The sequence below is a fragment of the Candida albicans genome, chromosome R (assembly GCF_000182965.3).
Source record: "Candida albicans SC5314 chromosome R, complete sequence".
NCBI lineage: Eukaryota > Fungi > Ascomycota > Pichiomycetes > Serinales > Debaryomycetaceae > Candida > Candida albicans.
Genome location: NC_032096.1, coordinates 1251405 through 1270283, shown reverse-complemented (window position 1 = coordinate 1270283; position 18879 = coordinate 1251405). Strand labels below are relative to the sequence as shown.

General features: G+C 32.5%; 2 protein-coding genes across 2 annotated transcripts; one reads left to right on the top strand and one right to left on the bottom strand. All coding sequences in view use genetic code 12, as the record gives it.

The window, feature by feature from the left end:
• Window positions 1-12171: 12171 nt before the first annotated feature.
• SFL1 (Sfl1p) lies at window positions 12172-14589 on the top strand (the record flags this gene model as incomplete). The annotated part of the gene is made up of 1 exon (XM_710795.2): window positions 12172-14589. One exon carries the CDS (start codon window positions 12172-12174, stop codon window positions 14587-14589), a length of 2418 nt encoding a protein of 805 aa, XP_715888.2.
• Window positions 14590-14874: 285 nt separating this feature from the next.
• CAALFM_CR05980WA (ubiquitin-specific protease) lies at window positions 14875-18789 on the bottom strand (the record flags this gene model as incomplete). Its single annotated transcript, XM_710798.2, has 1 exon — window positions 14875-18789. The coding sequence occupies one exon, from the start codon at window positions 18787-18789 to the stop codon at window positions 14875-14877; it is 3915 nt and encodes a 1304-aa protein (XP_715891.2).
• Between the last annotated feature and the right edge of the window lie 90 nt (window positions 18790-18879).

Below are 18879 nucleotides of genomic sequence, written 5' to 3'. Positions count from 1 at the left end.
TATTAGTAATAATAAAGCCGATTTCTGTGATGCATTCTCTCTCTTAATAGGCGCAATTTCCATCCTTTTTTTTTCTTGCCAAATTTCAGGTTGCTAGTTAAGTAACAAATTATACGAGAAATGGATTATTTATTTATTAGTGAGCCTTAGCCTATGAATGGGAGTTAGCATGGTTAGCTGCTCGTTGTAATATGGGATTTTTAGTCTCAGGCGGTCTCAACTCTATCACTTGAAACAAGGAATACGGATTACAAGTAACTAACCAATTAACAAAAAGCCCATTCGGTAGAAGAAAAAAGAAAAAAATGAAATGAAATTCCTTTGTCTTTTTAGAAAAATGTAACGTCATCAAATTGGTTACTAAATAGAGATCAAGGGCTATGTAAGAATTAGAGATTGTTCTTTCGTCTATTGTTTGGAAAATAATAGAAATTTCAGACAATAACCAGATAAATTTAGTTTGACTATTGTTTTGTTGAAAATGGCCACTAACAAAAACATGGGGTGAAGAATACATTTGGTTGTTGAGGTAGTAGTAGTAGCAATAATCGACCCCACCAAATAGTGCGAGCTATCTTCTACCCCGGGACATCCCCGATGTCACTTTTTTTTTTCCCACCATTGTGGATTGTTTGTCCTTTTGGTTATCTTCTTACATCATTGTTGTATTTTCTACGTTTTTTTTTGTTTTGCTAAATCTTTGACATTTATATGTGATATTATTGTATATCCAATCTTTCATTCAGCTTTATTTATACTTGTTAATCTTTGTTACAGTGGTTTTAGAAGCTCTGGTTGCAGGTTGTTTCATTAAACTTTAAGTCTGTGCTTTTTGTCTAAACTTCTCTTTTCTTTCTCTCTATTGCCCCACTTTTGACCACCCCACTGGTTCTCTAATCCCTTCTTGGATCATTTCTAACCGAAAATTATCGTTGGTAGTGGTGGTGGTGACAACCATGCCCCACTATTGAATTATATCCTGTTGTCGCATTGCAATGTAATGAGAAAACAAAACCTATCTAAAATAAATCACTAACACAATAGGTGTTGTTTTTAATAAAACAATAATATAACAACAATATACGGCCTCAGAATATTAAAAAAACAATATATAGTGGAGCAATAAAGATAAGTATGCTGTGGGTTGCATTTCAAATTAAATTGCTTATATGAGTAAAGTGGAGAAGAAGAAGATATGGTGTGGAGCCCTGAGTACAGTCTGAGCTATTTGAAAAACAAACACACTCTAAAATTCCCCTTTGTATTTTGACTATTACTATAGATAAGTGGATCAAATGTAAACAAAGATATTAGATAGTCAGTATTATAGTGAGAAAAAAACGCCGTAGACTAAAAGCTAATACAAACAATATAGCAATGTATTGAAGATCAACAGCATTTTTTTATCAGTGTTAACTCTTCGCTGGCTTCATTAAAGGTTGTTAGATAACGATAAAAATGTCTATCCTATGGCACAAGAATATTTATTGTGAAGAGATTATAAGATATTGATATTGTTGTGAATATTGGATAATAAATTGACAGGAGTTTGAATAATACTAGTAAGGAGAATTTGAAACAATCTATTTGAGATAAACTTAATTGACAGATCTACAATGTCATTACTATTCATTTTTCTTTTTTTTCCAATTTTGGAAGAAACCTTAGACCAAAAAAGATTTTGATAATGACATATAGTTTTTTCTCACACAACTGATAATCTCTAAATATGCTATTGCCAAGTATCTACACGAATACAGAAATAACACACTCTCAGTACCAAGCACTAGAAAGATTTTGTGAAGAGATAAGTGCTTTCTCTTCACGGAGAAGCAAGTCCGTCAACCAAGCATATTTAAGCCAAAGACAAAAACAAAACTGTATAACCTGAAACGGAATTTTATTCTAAATTGAAAATAATCCATTTCACAACATTCAATAGTTTTTTAAAAAATATACTTTCTAATAAATTACCCTAGATACATTTTGCATATAAAATATTTTACAAAATTCAAAAAGCATCAACGCTTATTGTATAGAAAAAATAAAAAAGATCTGTCTAAGAAGGGGATCAGATACGTTGCATGAAATATTGTCATCACACTCATGAAAACGAAACAAAGGGAATACGCTATGTTTTTTGAACTAAATCACTCACTAATCGTCTTGAACTAAGTCGTCATCCATTACGCTAGTCAAATACCTTAATTGCTTTGGTTGTAATCTATACAGAAGCTTGCTGTCATTGTCAACAAATCTAAGAAAAACTAAAAAGGAGGCGCTCAATAGTGTCAAGAAAATACCTATTTACTCTCTTCCAGCTTTGTGTATTTATAATAAAATCCAAAGACTTGGTCTGTTTCTTTGGTTATAAAATATTTATTCCATTACAATTTTGTAAGTTTCAGATTCAATAGATAATTTTTCATGTTTTCGTTTTTCTATATTTTATTTTGAGTGAATTTACAGTCAAATATTTTATTACCGTACCGGTTGTATAAACACTGTCTTATTCACGATAAATTTGTAGTACCCGTGGCAAAGTAAGGGAGAGGTATCTAAATTGAAAGTCATTAGTAATCAGGTTTGAAGAAGAAAACGAACACGAATAGTTGCTACCATTGTGCAAATCTTGATCTCATCGTTTGTTTTGAGAACTTCCTTGGCCCTGGCTTGTAGTGAGATTTTGCGTCTTGCGTTTTTTTTTCTTACCTCCGTAGTTTATATTCTCGGTATTTCTTACCAATTTATCAATAATCTTTAAGCTGATAATCAAACAATGCCATGACATAATTGCCTATGCTTATAATTCCAAGCTAATTATGTTTTGTATTACTTTCACCTCATTGTTCAGTTGTTCAGTTATCAATTTCTCTTTTCTTAGATATCTTAGATTGTACGACTGGCACTAGAAAACCAAGAGACAATAGGAGTAATTCTTAATTTTGGTGACTAAATTAAAATTATTTCTACTCGGATTTACTATCTCAATTTCATTGCTTATTGATCCGAAATTATTTTTTGATTTCTTTTTCTTTTTTTTTTGCAACTAAAACCCGTTATTTCCACATTCTAGCAATGTTTATTGTACTATCTTTTTAATGAAACAAATATTGGTGTATCGAAGGTAATTCCTCATGGTATAACTGGACCAAGAAATATCCGAGTAGGCATAATTAGTGAAACAGAAATTGTTCTTTCAAACAAGTCCCATAATATGAATGTTTTCTGAAATTACACAAATAATAACGATATATTTAGCGAATTCAGTAGTTTCTTGTACTTATTCCTATCCTTGCATTGAAAAGAAAAAAAAAAACAAAGAAATGCAGAGAATTCCTTGGAATGTAACACACATTGGTCTTTGGTTTGTTGTTTCGTCACCTTCATTGCAGAATATAAGTACACTTGCAAAACAAAAAGGGGTTAGCTACAATACCGGTTTTCGCTTTAAATATTTAGGGGTGTGTGTGTTCTGGAATCAACTACATATTCGTTGAATTGCTCTTTTTAAGAAAAGTAGAGGAAGTCTAGAATTTTAGTTAGGGATGTTTAAAAACCACTATTATTGTATTAATTTACCAAATCACCAAGGGATATGTATAGCAATAATCACAAAACAAAGAAAACTGTCTAATTCATGCTAGTTACTTTTATAGGCTGGAGTATCCCATGTGCTTTGATTGTTAAGTCATTTGTTTAGTTTGGAAAGACAATGATAAGGACCTCTATTTTTGATTTATTGGTTGACTTTCTACATACTTTGCGCTTTTCTATTTTGTACGGCCATTCTTTGGAATGTTCTATTGTTAACCTCTATTGGAATATCAACCTTCGTAATTGAAAGTCAAACCATCATAGTTATGGCAATAAATTTAGCTCCAACTTCAAAATTCTGAAATATCTTTATTCATAATTTAAGAGCAATAAAATAAATTCATAGCCCAATAGAGACAAAAATAACAAATTATACATTAAATTATCTAGAGATAATTTCTAACGAAATTATAATACTTTGGTTTAGTTTCAAGGAGGTACTCATTTTGTGTTGCTCATTGGAAAGCAAAAGAAAACCATGTTTTATTAGAACTAAAATTTTAACATTAGAAAATGAAACGTATCAGTAGTTCAAGAACAGTCCAAAAAAAAGGACTTTTAGGATGTCACTATTACTTTTTAGTTAGTTTGCCTTGTTCCTTTTTGTGCTACTTACATAAGATATATGCAAGACCACATGAAGTTGATCACAATTGTTATGAGCCTTTAGCCGTAGATGTAAGCTCACGCCCCATACATACTTTTAGATGTAGATCATCATCTCACGTCATTATCTTGTTACTTGGCCCGCTGGTCATTGTATTATACTTAACATGAAACAATATAACAATCTAAAGCCACCATTAATAAACTATTGTTTTTGAAGTCATTTGTTTGCTATGTTGCTTTAATCATTTGTTTAACAGCATGGTAGTTTTGAAATTTCGAAAGCCACGAGCTCCAGCTGCGCTCTCTCCCTGACCTTTTTTCTTTATGTTTCTTTGGGCATAGTAGTAGGGATACTTTTTTCCAACCTAGAAAAATACTATTATTTCTTTACACTAAATGGATCCTTAGACAATTCAAAATAGACTAGCAGTAATACCTATAGGCTGGGTTTAAACAAGAACTACGCTAACAACTGCCATGATTATGAGCCTTTCGGAGGCTTAAGCGCTTCTTGCTTATTTCGGCTAAACGAGAAGTGTATTTAGAAAAAAATAATTTATCCGAATCTATAGTAAACAATGCAAAGTACAAGTATGGCTGGAATGAACAGTAGTAGACTATGGCTTTTGAGAAGTTAAATTTTGATGATGAGGCTTATCGGTGACTCCAAAGTTCAATGGCACGTGGTGGTTTGCAATAAGAAAAGGACAAATTCTCCTGACTCTAGGAATCAATAATGTAAGAATAGGTCTCGATTTGGATTAGACTAGACCAGCTAGTTTTGGCAAGACAAAAAACAGAGGAAAGAAAACCAAACAATTATAATACAACCAAGATTAAATTGCTTCAATTAAAATATTTAGCTTTCAATTTTTGTGTGTTTTCTATAGACACATGAGCTAGAGATATTAGACCTGACGAAGTAGAGCTTAGCAACGGGCGGCATTCATACTCCAAAAGCTAAGAGGAAAGCAAACAAATAGACAAAAAAGTGAATTTGTAAGAGATTTGTGGCAACTGTAGATGAATTGCATTGTCATTGAAAAATAAAAGAGGATTTGCCACAGATTTAGTTTGCTATGTGTGTAGGTCTATGTATTTGTGGCTGTTGTTTGATTTATACTTTGCGTTATGATTAAACGAAAGTATAACATTCTGTAACTATACACCTACCAACGAAATATTTCTCATTTCAGAGAACAATGGACCCATTTTAAGGTAGAATTTGTTACAATGGAAAACATTTTCAAGGGTTATTAATTACAATAACGTGCTTTTTTTTTCACTTTCTATAACTGTTCTTACATATTAACCTTTTTATGTTTGTTCTGGAACATATGAAGCACAATGTTCATTAGCTTTATTCTTTCAACTTGGCTTCTCTCTTTAGAATTCAACGGGGAAACTATTACCGGATACAGAAACTTTATCCTCCACAACTTCACTTCGATAGATCGCTAAAGATCTAAAAAAACATTATTATTAATAGTTAGAGGTTCCCTTTTTGTTCTCATTTTTAACCATTGGCTATGGCAGGAAGCAGTAGAATTACTCATAATACAGAGTAGCTGTAACTCTTTTTTATGAAAGTTTTTTTTTAGTTCGGATCTAAATCTATGTTTTTAAAGAGTTATGACCTATGGTTTTGTATTTTGCACGCTTTATTAATTGTCGTTGTTATTGTGGTTGTTTTCAGCTATCAAGAATTGGTGCGTTTACTAAAATAATCATCGATCTATTATTTTAGTGAGTCTTCAAAACGGCCGCCAAAACTTGCCATTAACTTTTTGCGTTGCTGGGTAGAAAGAAAAAAAAAGAGTAGAAGATTATGAAGCTACATACTTGAAATAATCGTTTCTCTTAGTTTCTCTTCTCTTTTGATACATTTTTTAGATGTATATTCATCAATGGTTGCTATTTTGCTAAAAAAACTTATGAAGATAGTTTGAACAATTGAAACAAAAAGTGAGAATTACAAGTGCTTGTCAAGCGAGCTTTGATAGAGGGGCACTAGAACATGAAACTACAACTAGAAATGAAACCAGGTTGTACAGAAAATAAAGACATATATATTAGACGATAATGGATTGGATTTCTACTTGATACAAATTTAGTTCTATTGTGTTTGATATCAATTGTTCTATTGTATACACATATGCATGCAGTTTTGTTTCTGTCCTTTTTCTAACAAAATTGTGTTGTTAGAACTAAATTAGAATAGTCTGCGTCTATTCCTTCCATGTTGTTTGACTCTACTACTAGGAAAAGTATGTTCTAGACACAGTTATTGGAATATTCTATAATTATTTGGCATTGCAACTTCTTCTTCCTGTTTGAACACATTGTTGTTGTAGTAGTAGTAGTGAAAAAAATGGTGATTAGTAGAATTGCCAAGAAATTGATTCATCTTGAAAGTATCAATATTTTAGTCCGGCGAGATATGTATTATGTGTATTCATCTGAATAAATTAAATAGCATCACAAAAATCAATACAACCTAACTAATTAAATCTTCAAATCAAGGGTCAGGACTAGATTTGGTTAAATGAATATCCGCTAAAAGGGGCAAAAATTTGATACAATATGAATACATTGGATTAATGGCTCTTACTTTGCATTCAAAATCGATTGGCTGATACATTTGATTTGTTCTCTTGATTCATGTTTGGATGCATCGTCATTATCTTTATGTAGTGATAGACTTGGTGATATTGATTCCCCTTTTAGGACAAATATGTAAGTGAGTTTTTGCCAGTGTCAGTTATCTATTTTGCAAATTTATTTCTTTTTTGCTTTATTGTCATCTTTGAAATTGTTGGGTAGTAGGTGATGGTGACGACGACGATAATTGTGATTCAATAACAAATTAACCTGTCTTGTGAATTCAAGAACCTTTTAATAATACAATTTCATTTTTTTTTCTTGTTTGGGGAACAATGGATGGGAGAATTATTAAGAATGTCATGTTTCGACTTCTAGGTGTTTGAAAATATATTCTTTTGGAAACTGTAAAGACAATTTCACCTAAAAACTAGTGTGGTAACAATTATTAAAGTTATTTCTGCCATTGTTTGTTTTAGTCCGTTATTGTCTTTTTTTTTTTAACTTAATTTAAGGCTAAACGTATGGGGTCATAGGGATGGATAAAATGCATTTATCCGTTGGAGTCCCTCTAGTTTGCTGTTCGTTTTGTATTGTCTTTGAATACAATGAAGTAATTACTTATCTGAAAGTTAGACTGGTTTTTAGGGAAAGTTGTTAGCAACAGTTGAGAAAGATAGAACACCCAGATTGAAATGCTAAGTTATTGCAATATATTGAACAACATCTTTCGCTAGAGCTAGTAAGAGATCTCAATGCAAACTTTTTTAAACTTTAGTATTTTATCATCCTCATCCCCATTGATTACGTTCATGCATTGCCTTTAAAACTGTATTTCACTGCCTTAACTGCAATGTTGACAATTACTGTTTTTATTTTTTTATTACCAATCATTATTCAAGGAAGTGCATATTAACCTACAAATCTAGCGAAAGTCTAAAAAAAAAATTGCTTGGAAAGATAAACAATCTACAATCTACGAAATTAAACGATGTATGAGACTACAAACCATTACATTGATGTACATGAAGATAGAGATTTATTATAGTCATTTCTTATCATGTACTACGAATGAATAATAACCAAAACTATAGAAAAAAATAAATATCTTCTCCGCCTAATAAGAAATATACTCATATTCCAATGCCCTTACGTTTACTCCACCTTTTACTCTTTGGTGGTGATGGCGTAGGGAGGGAAGATCTTCTTTGATTTTCATGTGATTATTGCATATACATATCAATACCAAGAAATTATGGAATATTTCAGGTTAATGAGAAATATAATATCAAATCCCGAAAAGTAAAAGGGTACATCGGGTATGAGATGAGTTAGCGTGCAGATTAGGTGGATAGTTGAGCAATGTCAAATAAATGAATTCGTCACGTCTTTTCACATATTATTATTTTTATTTCACAGCTTATGCATTTTTTTTCATTTGACTTTTTAAATTCTTGTTATGACAATTCGAAATCTTTAACGAAAACAAGAGAGATGCAAGCTACTGACAATAAATAAAATTAAAATAAACAAGTAAAGAATTAGCTGATTTTTTTTTTTTGTATTCCTTGGGTTTCCAATTGAGACACAATACAACAGATGGAAAAGCTTTTTATTATTTACTTCTTATTATTGGTTACTCCAATTGACGATAGTGATTGTTTTGTATTTCCTATTGTATCACAAGTGAATGCATTTAGTCTTCTTTCAATGCAACCATGCTTTGTATAAAGATGATATGTGATTTAAACAATAAGGGAAACTTTGATCTACAAGGTCAAATGCCTCTTAAAACTAAAAATAAACCATTTTGTGCTATTAGGTGTTACTGCAGTGGATACGATTGTATTCATCGTCACCAGTATGTTGTTTTTCTTTTATTACAGTATAAGATTCATCATACTCAATTCTCTTCACTGAGAGACCATTCTATGCTTGGCAGATACTATGTTTTTGTAAAAATAGTATATAAAACCCTCTAATGTTCAAAGTGGAGTAGGAATCCAAAGAAAAAAATATACCACTCTTACCCATTAACTCCTCATTTCCCTCTTACTCCAGATTATAAAAATATGGTATAATTCATTTCCCAGAATAATATTTGAATGAAAAGAAATAATAAGATAAATAATAAAGCCGGAAGGGGGGTGCCGAAAATCCGTGTAAATAACAATAAATAATTTAGCTTCAATCCACAGTCTGCTTATTGGGATGTTGTAATAATGGACAATAATTTATGTAGTATAGGAACCCTTACATTTTATTCAGCTAAAGTTTTCTACTGATCCTGGTTCTTGGATTGTTGTTTTCATTTCATTAGATGGTATATTTTTTTTTCCATCTTTTAATTTAGTATATTGCTTACTCCCACTGCCAACAATATCACCATCAACTGGGTCACAAGCATATTAGATATTATATTACACAAATTCACATTGTATCCAACATAAAAACAAAGAAGATGAAGAAGAAGAAATACAATCAGCTATACAACCATGACTGAATAGTTGAGTTGTCTGCTCGCAAATAATTTAACGCTTTGTACATTTATATATAACATACTATAGTGAATGTTCTTACTTCTAACTTATATGCTTCTCCAGCTGGTGGAAAATGATATCCAGTATGCAGCAAAGCAAAATAATGGGATTCTACCTATTTGAATAATTTCAATCCCTATTGTTTTTGATTCTAGGGTTGCGTGTTGCGTTACAAATAAAAATAATGATAAAATTATCTGATTCGATGAAGAAAAGAAGAAGAAAAATAGAGCGTAGCAAGCACAAATAGAAACACCATTATGTCATTGAACGTAGTGATCATAGGTGTAGAACTGGTGTTGGTATTACTTACTACAAAGAATCTTTCTTTTCGGTACAAAGGCAAAGGAAACAGAGCAATAACAATAATAATAATAATAGTGGCAACAACTAGAAAAAGAAGAAGAAATGTTATTGATTCAGCCAACGCAATAAGAGAGAAGAGCTATGGTATTGTTATTGTTCAAGTAGTTAATTGTGAATTATGTTGTTGGATTCTGTTTTCTTTTTTTTTTTTCAATTGTATTTTGCAAATATTTCTTCCTCTTCTGTTGTACTATATATAAAGACTGGTGAAACTCCTTTGGAATTCGTGCCGTCTTTAAATTCTTCTAACTTTCAAACTCTTTGAATTCTTCTTCATTGATTTATCGTGGATACAGTCGTGCTACATTCGATTAATTAAAAATACAAATTTGAACCAGAAAAACCTCAAAAAACAATTGAGCAACCAAATTTTTCCATCCATCCTACTCCTACGTCTAAATATTGCAATATTCATTTCAAGCTCATTGAGTAATATTCAAGCAAACACCTTATCTACAACTACCTTACAACAATCTATCTAGGAGGTGAAAGAAACCAGATTTACAAAAAACTGTTCTTTCTCGGTGCTTGCCTGTTGTAACACTTTCTCATTGATTTCAAACCAATTAGCAACAGATTTGTTTTCACCAACAGAAGAAAAAGAAATAAATAGAAACCACACTATCGTTCGATCAGTGGAATTACACAACTTAAACATTAAGCAATCCAAGTATCATTATTAGTGTTTTGGTTAATTGGTTAATTCAAGACCAACCACATAACCCTACAAAATTTAATACGTCTGGTTCTTGTTATTATTAGTTCGTTTTTTWWWAAAAAAGATTCTGAAAAAAAAAACTAAACTAGACTTGGCAGCACATCAACTTATTTTTTCTCTTGCGACACAAAACAAAGAACAAAAAAAAAATTTCAAGAGCTCAAAACCACAAACTAAAAACATTTAAGTAACAATACATCTACGTCCTTTTTTTGTATTGTGTTTAACTTTTAGATCCACTTGCATAATATTAAAGTTGTTTTTTTTTTTCCAAATAACGTTTCAAGTGCAAAGTTATAATTTCTATTTTTTCTAACAAGCAGCATTGCCGATAGCCCCCACCGGTTCCAAAATCCAGTCATCAAATCTTCTTTTTTTTTTCCTTTCCTTTGTTATAAATACTAGGCGTTTCAAGGTACCAAATCTTTGCGCAGGAAATAGAGAAAGAAAAGGAAAAACTCCATTGAAAAGCATAGAAGCATAAAACTATAAAAACTTAACCATCGCCACTTTATTGATAAAGTCACTTTTTTTTGTTCAACTTAAAAAAAAAAGGTTTTCAAGAAATCAACCAAGCTTTGGAATTTATTGTTTATTTGAGGGTCCCCCCAGGTCTAGAATTTCTTTCACTAAGAATTAATTAAAATAAAACAACATTCTTACTATCCTTATTATTATTGCCACTTCAACTAATATTATTTGAGTTTCCCCCATTCACTCTTTTAAAACCATCTCAAATAAGTATCACTACTGTTAGTATTATTATATTAAATAATATTACAAAACAACTAAAATCGATTTATACAACTGTGATAAAGAAAAAGACAATATCGAAATTATTTTTCATATTCTCCTTTATTATACTTCATTTCCATCAGCTAGCAATATAAAAAAAATATTTATTTGGAATTTCAAATTCTTTATTCCCTAGTTTTTGAATTTTCGAATCATCAATTGCTTCATTTTTTTATTGCTGTTTACCTTTCATTCACCAAGAGTATTCCTGATATATCAAGCAACCAGTTGCTACCCATATCAAGAAAAAATTAGAATTAGGAATAAGGCGGAGACTGACAGTTGAAATTTTCAAGATCACTTCAATTACTTATCCATTTCACAACCGTTTTTTTCACTTTTCTTTTCTTTTTTTAAGTTTGCTGTGGCAGGTTTTTTTTTTTCGTCCTTTTCCAACATTTTTTCGCTGTTTTACTTGGTCCTAATTTACCTATTTCCAACGTTAAGTAGCCCAAGTTGCATATACATCATTTCTGTTTCTAAACAGTCCAGCAAAAACACTTCGGTTCCACTTGCAATATAGTAACGGAAATCCTTAAAAGAGAGAATTCTTTTTTGTTTTGTCTTAATATTCGTTTCAGAGGATTGAAATTGTCATTTCAACCATTGCTCATAAAAGGAGCATAAATTTCCTGTTTTATTTCATTCTAAGAATATTCGGAGCAAACATAACTCCAAATAAGAATAAGTTCATTTATCGCTTAAGGGAATAAGATCAAATTATATTTGCTATTGTTTTGCCAATATCACTTTAATTTTCCACCTGCTAAATTTTTTTTTCTTCTTGCATTATTGTTAATCTATTGTTAATTTCTTCTCCCCCTAAATTACCTACATATAAACAACGTTAAAACAGACATCAACACAAACTGGAAGAAAAAAAAAACTTCTGAAGAAAAAAAAAATACACCACCTATTTCATATTAATTCTTTTGTATTTCATCCATGAGTCATTTGGTACTGTCTTCACTTGGTACGACAACGACTGCTACTCCAACTTCAAGAAGTCCACATACCAATCATAGCACCCCCTACAATCAAAACTCTATCACTTCAAATAGAAGCTCCCCAGTTCCTAAGAATTCAGTCAACTCAAGAATTATACCACAAACAATGAATCCACCTATAGATATGAAGTCGAACAACATATTAAATCCAGAAAAAGACACAGATACTTCTAGAGGAGACCATCTGGAATCAAAAGCTTCTAGTATTAGTAGCGCCAGCGGAACAACTACCACAAACAATAACAACGTTAGTAATAACAATTCAACGGGGAAAACTCAAATTGTTTTTATCCACAAATTATATGACATGTTGCATGACGAGTCGATATCCCATCTTATATGGTGGTCTCCAAGTTTGGATTCATTTTATGTAACGCCAGGAGAAGAGTTTTCTCGAGTGTTGTCCCAATATTTCAAGCACACGAATATTGCATCATTTATAAGACAATTAAACATGTATGGATTCCATAAAGTAAATGAGCCATTTTTAAACCAAGACGATCAACAACAACAACAACAATTACAATCAAATAGATGGGAATTTAGACACTCTACCAACCAATTTAGAAAAGGCGACACTGAATCGTTAAAGAATATAAAACGAAGAAGCTCCAAGACATTGAATGCACAAAAGGAAGTTGTCAATATAAAATCTTTACCACCGACTTCTCATCCAATGGAATACAACACTGGCTACTCTTATCAAAATGAAGATAGTGCTCATTATTTTGTTCACCATCACAGTATAACCACCATGCAATCACCTGCTGACATGAGACCTCGTTCTCCATCTACTCCTATACCAATGCAACCATTAGCACAACAGCAACAGCAACAGCAGCAGCAGCAGCAGCAGCAGCAGCAGCAACTCCCTTCCCAGCCTGTACCTAATGGCCCACCTGTTTTTAGCGGACCAATTCCACCAGGTGCCGTGAATCAATCTCCACAGGAGTATCTTACGAGACCATCAATTTTAAACAACGTCCAAGGATCTTTTGAAAATGCTACAAATTTTAAGTTTGTTGAATTGACTAATCAAATAAACTTATTGCGAAATGACTTTTTTACAATGAATAATCGATATGAGATACTTCAAAATGAGCTAAAGTACCAAACAGCAGATTCTATGGCAGTTTTGGAAATTCTTGAGAAATTGTCTAATGACAACAGAATTGCAACTGATATACGAGATTTGAAAAATGTGGTAAGCCAAAGAATGCAAAGATTAAATAATCAGTTTATTCCTCAACAATCAAACTTTGCACCACATATACCAGGACAGCAACAACAACAACAGCATGGTAACTCTGTTTCTTCAAACTATCATCTTGAGTCAACTAATGTTTCCAGGAATCCGTCTACAACCAACCTCAACGTTGCTCCTCAACCATACCCTTTGAACCCTCACTATACAATTTATGCAAACAATCGTGCGCTGGGGAGTTCAGAAATTAATAATGGTGTCTTCCGTGCACGTGAAGACAGTAATAATTCAAAGAGAAACTTGTCTGTATATGACCCATTGCAACCAGTACCATCTAGAAATAGCTCGAGAATCTTAATTGAAGAATCAACACCAACTCACCCACCTACAAATTTTAACCCTCAACAACTGCAGTCACAACTGCAAGTTCAATTGGGCCCAGCAATGCCACCCCAAGGTTTCCGCAATCGAGCCGAATCAACTTACTCTCCATTGAGTCACCTGAGTAATAAATCGCAAATTTTAAATAAAGCCCCGACACCAGTAAATCATTCACCACTTGTTCAACAGCAACAAAAGGAGGCCAAGCAAGAACTAAATGACAGTTCTGTTGCACCACCATCTCAATCATCCCTTCCAGTAACAAGACCACTTTCTCGACAACAACAACAACAACAGCAAACGTTACATCATCCATCAACTACCTCATCTAGAACTAACTCATTACCTAATCCCGTTGCAGAACACCCAGCCCCTCAATCGTCATACTTTATGCAACGTAATTCATTCAATACTGTTTATGAACATCAAAAACTGTTGAGGGTACCATCACCTAAAAGAGTAAGATATGCCACCCCACCAAGAAGTATACCTGAACAACCGATATCATCTACTGCTCCAACCACCATGATAACATCCACATCCAAACCCACTTCTACTTCTGGAGCTGCGATTTCGCGATCTGAAAATCATTCAGTGGTATCTTTGACGGGAGGGGCATTGCCTAGTGTTAGTGAATTGGACAAATCCATAAGGACAGGTAGTCTGGTGAGTTTGCCACCAATCAAATCAATCAAAGATAATGATAATAAAAACGATAACGGTAATAGTGATGACAATGGGAACGATCATAAAAAGAGAAAATTAGAATAAGTAAATTTAATTAAAACTTGAAAAAATGACACTATGTTTTACAAAGTTAAATTCTTATGTATGTGTATCATGTTATAGAAGTAGTAGTTTTATATATCATTTATTTATATTTAACATGATTCTGTATTATTATAACTTTATTTAGATACTGTCTACTCACGAGAAATTGTAAATAAGCGCACCGAACTCTGATTGATTGTTCGTTCATCAATAAGCCTAACTAGCAGTCAAATTTATTCATTTACTTGTATACTATTTGTAATGATAAAATTATTATTTATTTATTTATTCTTTAATTTCCCTTTTTAAAGGTTCTATATAACTTGATTCTAATTCTTCTTTGATATAAACAATATAATAAGGAGTAGCGGTGTTTGTTTCCAAGAAATTGAATATTTCACTAGCAGGAACTTCAGTGACAATTTCATCATTATACTTCCGGAATATATTATTATTATGTGGATCTTTGATGTATACCCAATAATGCCCATAGCTTGCTTCACCACGATGAATGAAAACGGCAAATATATTATATGCAATCGATTTATAATCTTGGAACTGTATACTTATTAAATGATTCAATTCATTCAATCGATTATCAATATCTTCTAAATTCGATGTTAATTTTCTGATCTCATCATTAATCGTTTGTATGGTAGACAATTCAATACTCAAAGAATCGTCCAGGATAATTTTGTTCTCAAGATATTTTTCCGTGATTTTCAAACTATCAATCAATGACACCGATGTCTCAGGGTCGATTTTCAATAAATCAAATTTATATTGTTGTAATTTCAGAATTTCACGTTTCCACTCAAACACTTGGTTTCTTTTATATAAGATTTCTTCGTCATCGGTATCCAAGTATCTATCCAAATAAATCTTATCACTGAACGGAATTGGTTCAATTGATTTATATGCCATCAATTTTTCACGATCAAATAAAACTCGTTGCACATGGAATTGCAAAATCTGTGGCAATTCCAGAATGGTAATACTTTTTTTAACTAATCCTTCATCCAATTTAACCACATCTTCATTAAAGTAATAATCCAACGCGTCATAAATACTCTTGGGGTGATCACTAACATTAATAATCAAACTGAAAAACCTTTCTAAAGAAACTCTAGGTGGCTCATCAGGTTTATCCAAGGGAGTGATGGTTTGTTTAGTTTTGCCGCAAAATAATTGTTTGATTAAATCGTGTTGTTCGCCATCTTTATCTATCAACTGTGGTGGTAATGCTGTCTCAATTTGATATGTGACATTTTCAATACATTCAGTGACATCTTGCTGTCTACCAACTTCAATTGTGCTTTCAATTTGATCACTCAGTATGGGTAATATTTTGGGACTCGATCCCACAACGTCATCCTCACTTGAAGAAGTATCAGGGGTTTCTACTTCATCCTCAATCATAGATCTTGACGACAGGGGTGATTCAACGGCCATGGAATAATTTTTATTGCTTTCATCAACATCTGTTTCAATTTCCATTCCAGTTTCAACTTCCCTATCCATGTCTATAATATCCTTTACTTCTGTATTGATCTCATCATCGCCATCAGTCATAGTTACATCTTTATCAGTACTGAGTCCATTTTCTGATTGTTGATATAATACTCCATCAAGTTCGCCATGCACAGATTCTGTGCCAACACTCTGGTTGTCCTTGGTTTCAGCTAATTGAACTTGTTTATTTTCCTCAATTGTAGTTCTACCCAGATAATCGGTCTTCTTTTGATTTTTGAAATTAACTGGTTGTGACAATGGAAGAAAAGATAAATATGCCAATTCTTTACTAGGTTGAACGCATCTTTTGTTGCTATAAATCATTTCTTGAAATAACCGACGCAACTGGTAAACGAATTGATTTGATCTTTGAAGCTCCATATTTTCTACTTTTCTCCCACCTATCTTTCTCGTTTCAGGGTAATCATTAGCACTAAAATTGTTCTCATTAAATGTTAAAATCAATTCTCGTAATGGTTTTATACAAAAATAATATTGTAATAACGAATTTAAGTAGCATGTGTTCCCAATATTATCTAACCCAGCAGGCCAGTTTTGTGCTGGGAGTAATGATGTATCTATTTTACCAGTTCTCAAGAAACTTAATAATATCTCTGATTTCTTGGATTCAGCAATCAATTTTAATGCGTATCTCAACAACCGAATATCGACATTTCCCTTGAGAAATTTATTTTGAAAATTACTGATAATTTCAGATTCCAGAGCTTGGACATCAATATCAAGTGTTTCAAATGCCTTGCGAGTAGTCATTTCATTCATTGTGGGTATTTTTACGTAATCAGGTAATTTGGTTTCCAAATACTCCAATAATATGTAACTTCTTCGATGAACTGCAACTGAGAGTAATGCCTTATTCAAAAAAATGACTTCATTAGCATTGCCGTTGAATCCATTCAGTTGCAATAACTCGTCAAGCTTGAACTCGTATGCAGTGATCACAACATCATCCTCTGTAATCTCTTCAATACTCAACTCTTCAAGTGCTAAATCGATTGGTAGCAACTCTTTCTGAATAAAATCATCAAGTTTCTCGGAATTTTTGATACCAGCAATTCTTTTCAAATGATTATTATAATACTGGTAATTCTTGGGATCATTTTTAAATTGGCTCCGATACATTGCAATAATAACATCATCATCAATTGTTTCTGTTTCATTGCTTTCAACTGCTAATCCCAATATCTTCATCGACTCAAGAAAATCACTGTAGCCTATCAAATTTCTCTGTCTGAAATAAATATCAAGCTTATTGTTTACTGAATAACCCCCATTATTGTTTCTGAAACTTCGTATTTGCTTTAAGGAATCCACATAGTATAACTGGTTGATTGAGTCAGACTGCACTGTAAGCTCGAAACATTTTATTATCAATTCATCGGAGAAATAAGCACTTGCGCTAAGATTGATGAAATATGGAAATCTGTTTGAATAATTGCTACTGAAATGTCTCACACTCACGTTTTTATCGTATTCAACGATCGTGTGAAACACTTGAGACATATTGTCGGAAAATGAATACAAAGTCTGGAACTCGTTATTTGGCACCATTACATTTTTCGCAAAGAATATCAACTCCAAGATTTTTCTTATGTACGATTCCTTCAAGTCTGGCAAATTGTTCAAGTCTGGTGGTACTGCTTCATCCCCATTTAAGGTAAATGACAATTTCTCAAAAAGTAAATTGACGTCGATCTGTGCATCCATAACTGTATTTTTGAGGTTAATTGTTTTGATGGTGTCCTCGGGTTTCAAAGTAACCGGTCCTCGTAACACTTTTATCAAAGTTTTAATACAATGGAGTTGGTTTGGAATTGTTTCCGGGGATAGATTTGGGTGTCTCTTAATTCCTTCTAAATACCGTTCTCGTATTATCTCCTCGTCCGTCAACGGTACTAAATCTTCTTGGGTGAATTCTGCTTTGAACAATGTTACCCTTAGGATTTGACCATTTGGTGAGTTTAAACTCTTGAAAAATGCATCATCAATAATCTTATCAACATCTATAGTATTCTCCAACAAAATTTGTAAATCATGTGCGGATATGCTGGATTTGGGGATAACATGATATTGATGTTTATCAATGAGTTTAGTTACAAAAGGGTTAGAGTCGGTTTCTAATGCAGCTAATCTGAAATGATAAGTCCCGTGCTTCTTATCCAGCAAAATACCTCTCATAATATAAAGCACTTGTTGACTATTGGAATACTCGACTTTTTCGACTGACTTGCAATACTCCAAATCATTATTTAAAATCAATGTTTCAAAATGTATGACACTCGAATTAACAACTTTACTCAATTCCTCACTATAATCTATTGGCTTACTGTTTAACATGCTGAAATTATATTTTTCTTGGACTGGAATTGTCCATTTCAAATCATCCAAGATTCTATTCAAAGTTTTGAATGGATAGTTCACCAATTCTGCATTTGCAATTCTAGTCCTTAGTTGAGAAATTGGCACTGACTCCAGTGATGGTACCGATACTGTCAGGGTTGATGAGCGAAACGGGTTGTTTGATTGTAATTGATTGGATGTAGTTTCAGGAAAGTTGCTAGATCGATTGATGTGGGAAAGTGATTTATCTGAGTTTCCTGTCTCTGTGTCGACATTTTCCGCTTCTGTAGAAGCTAAAGATGAAGGTATGGTTGCTTCATTATCCATCATTATGAATTATAATCCTTTACTTTACCAAATGAAGCTTATGCTATGTTAAGAGATTTGAGAATATAGTATTCAATATAAAGAAAAGGAAAT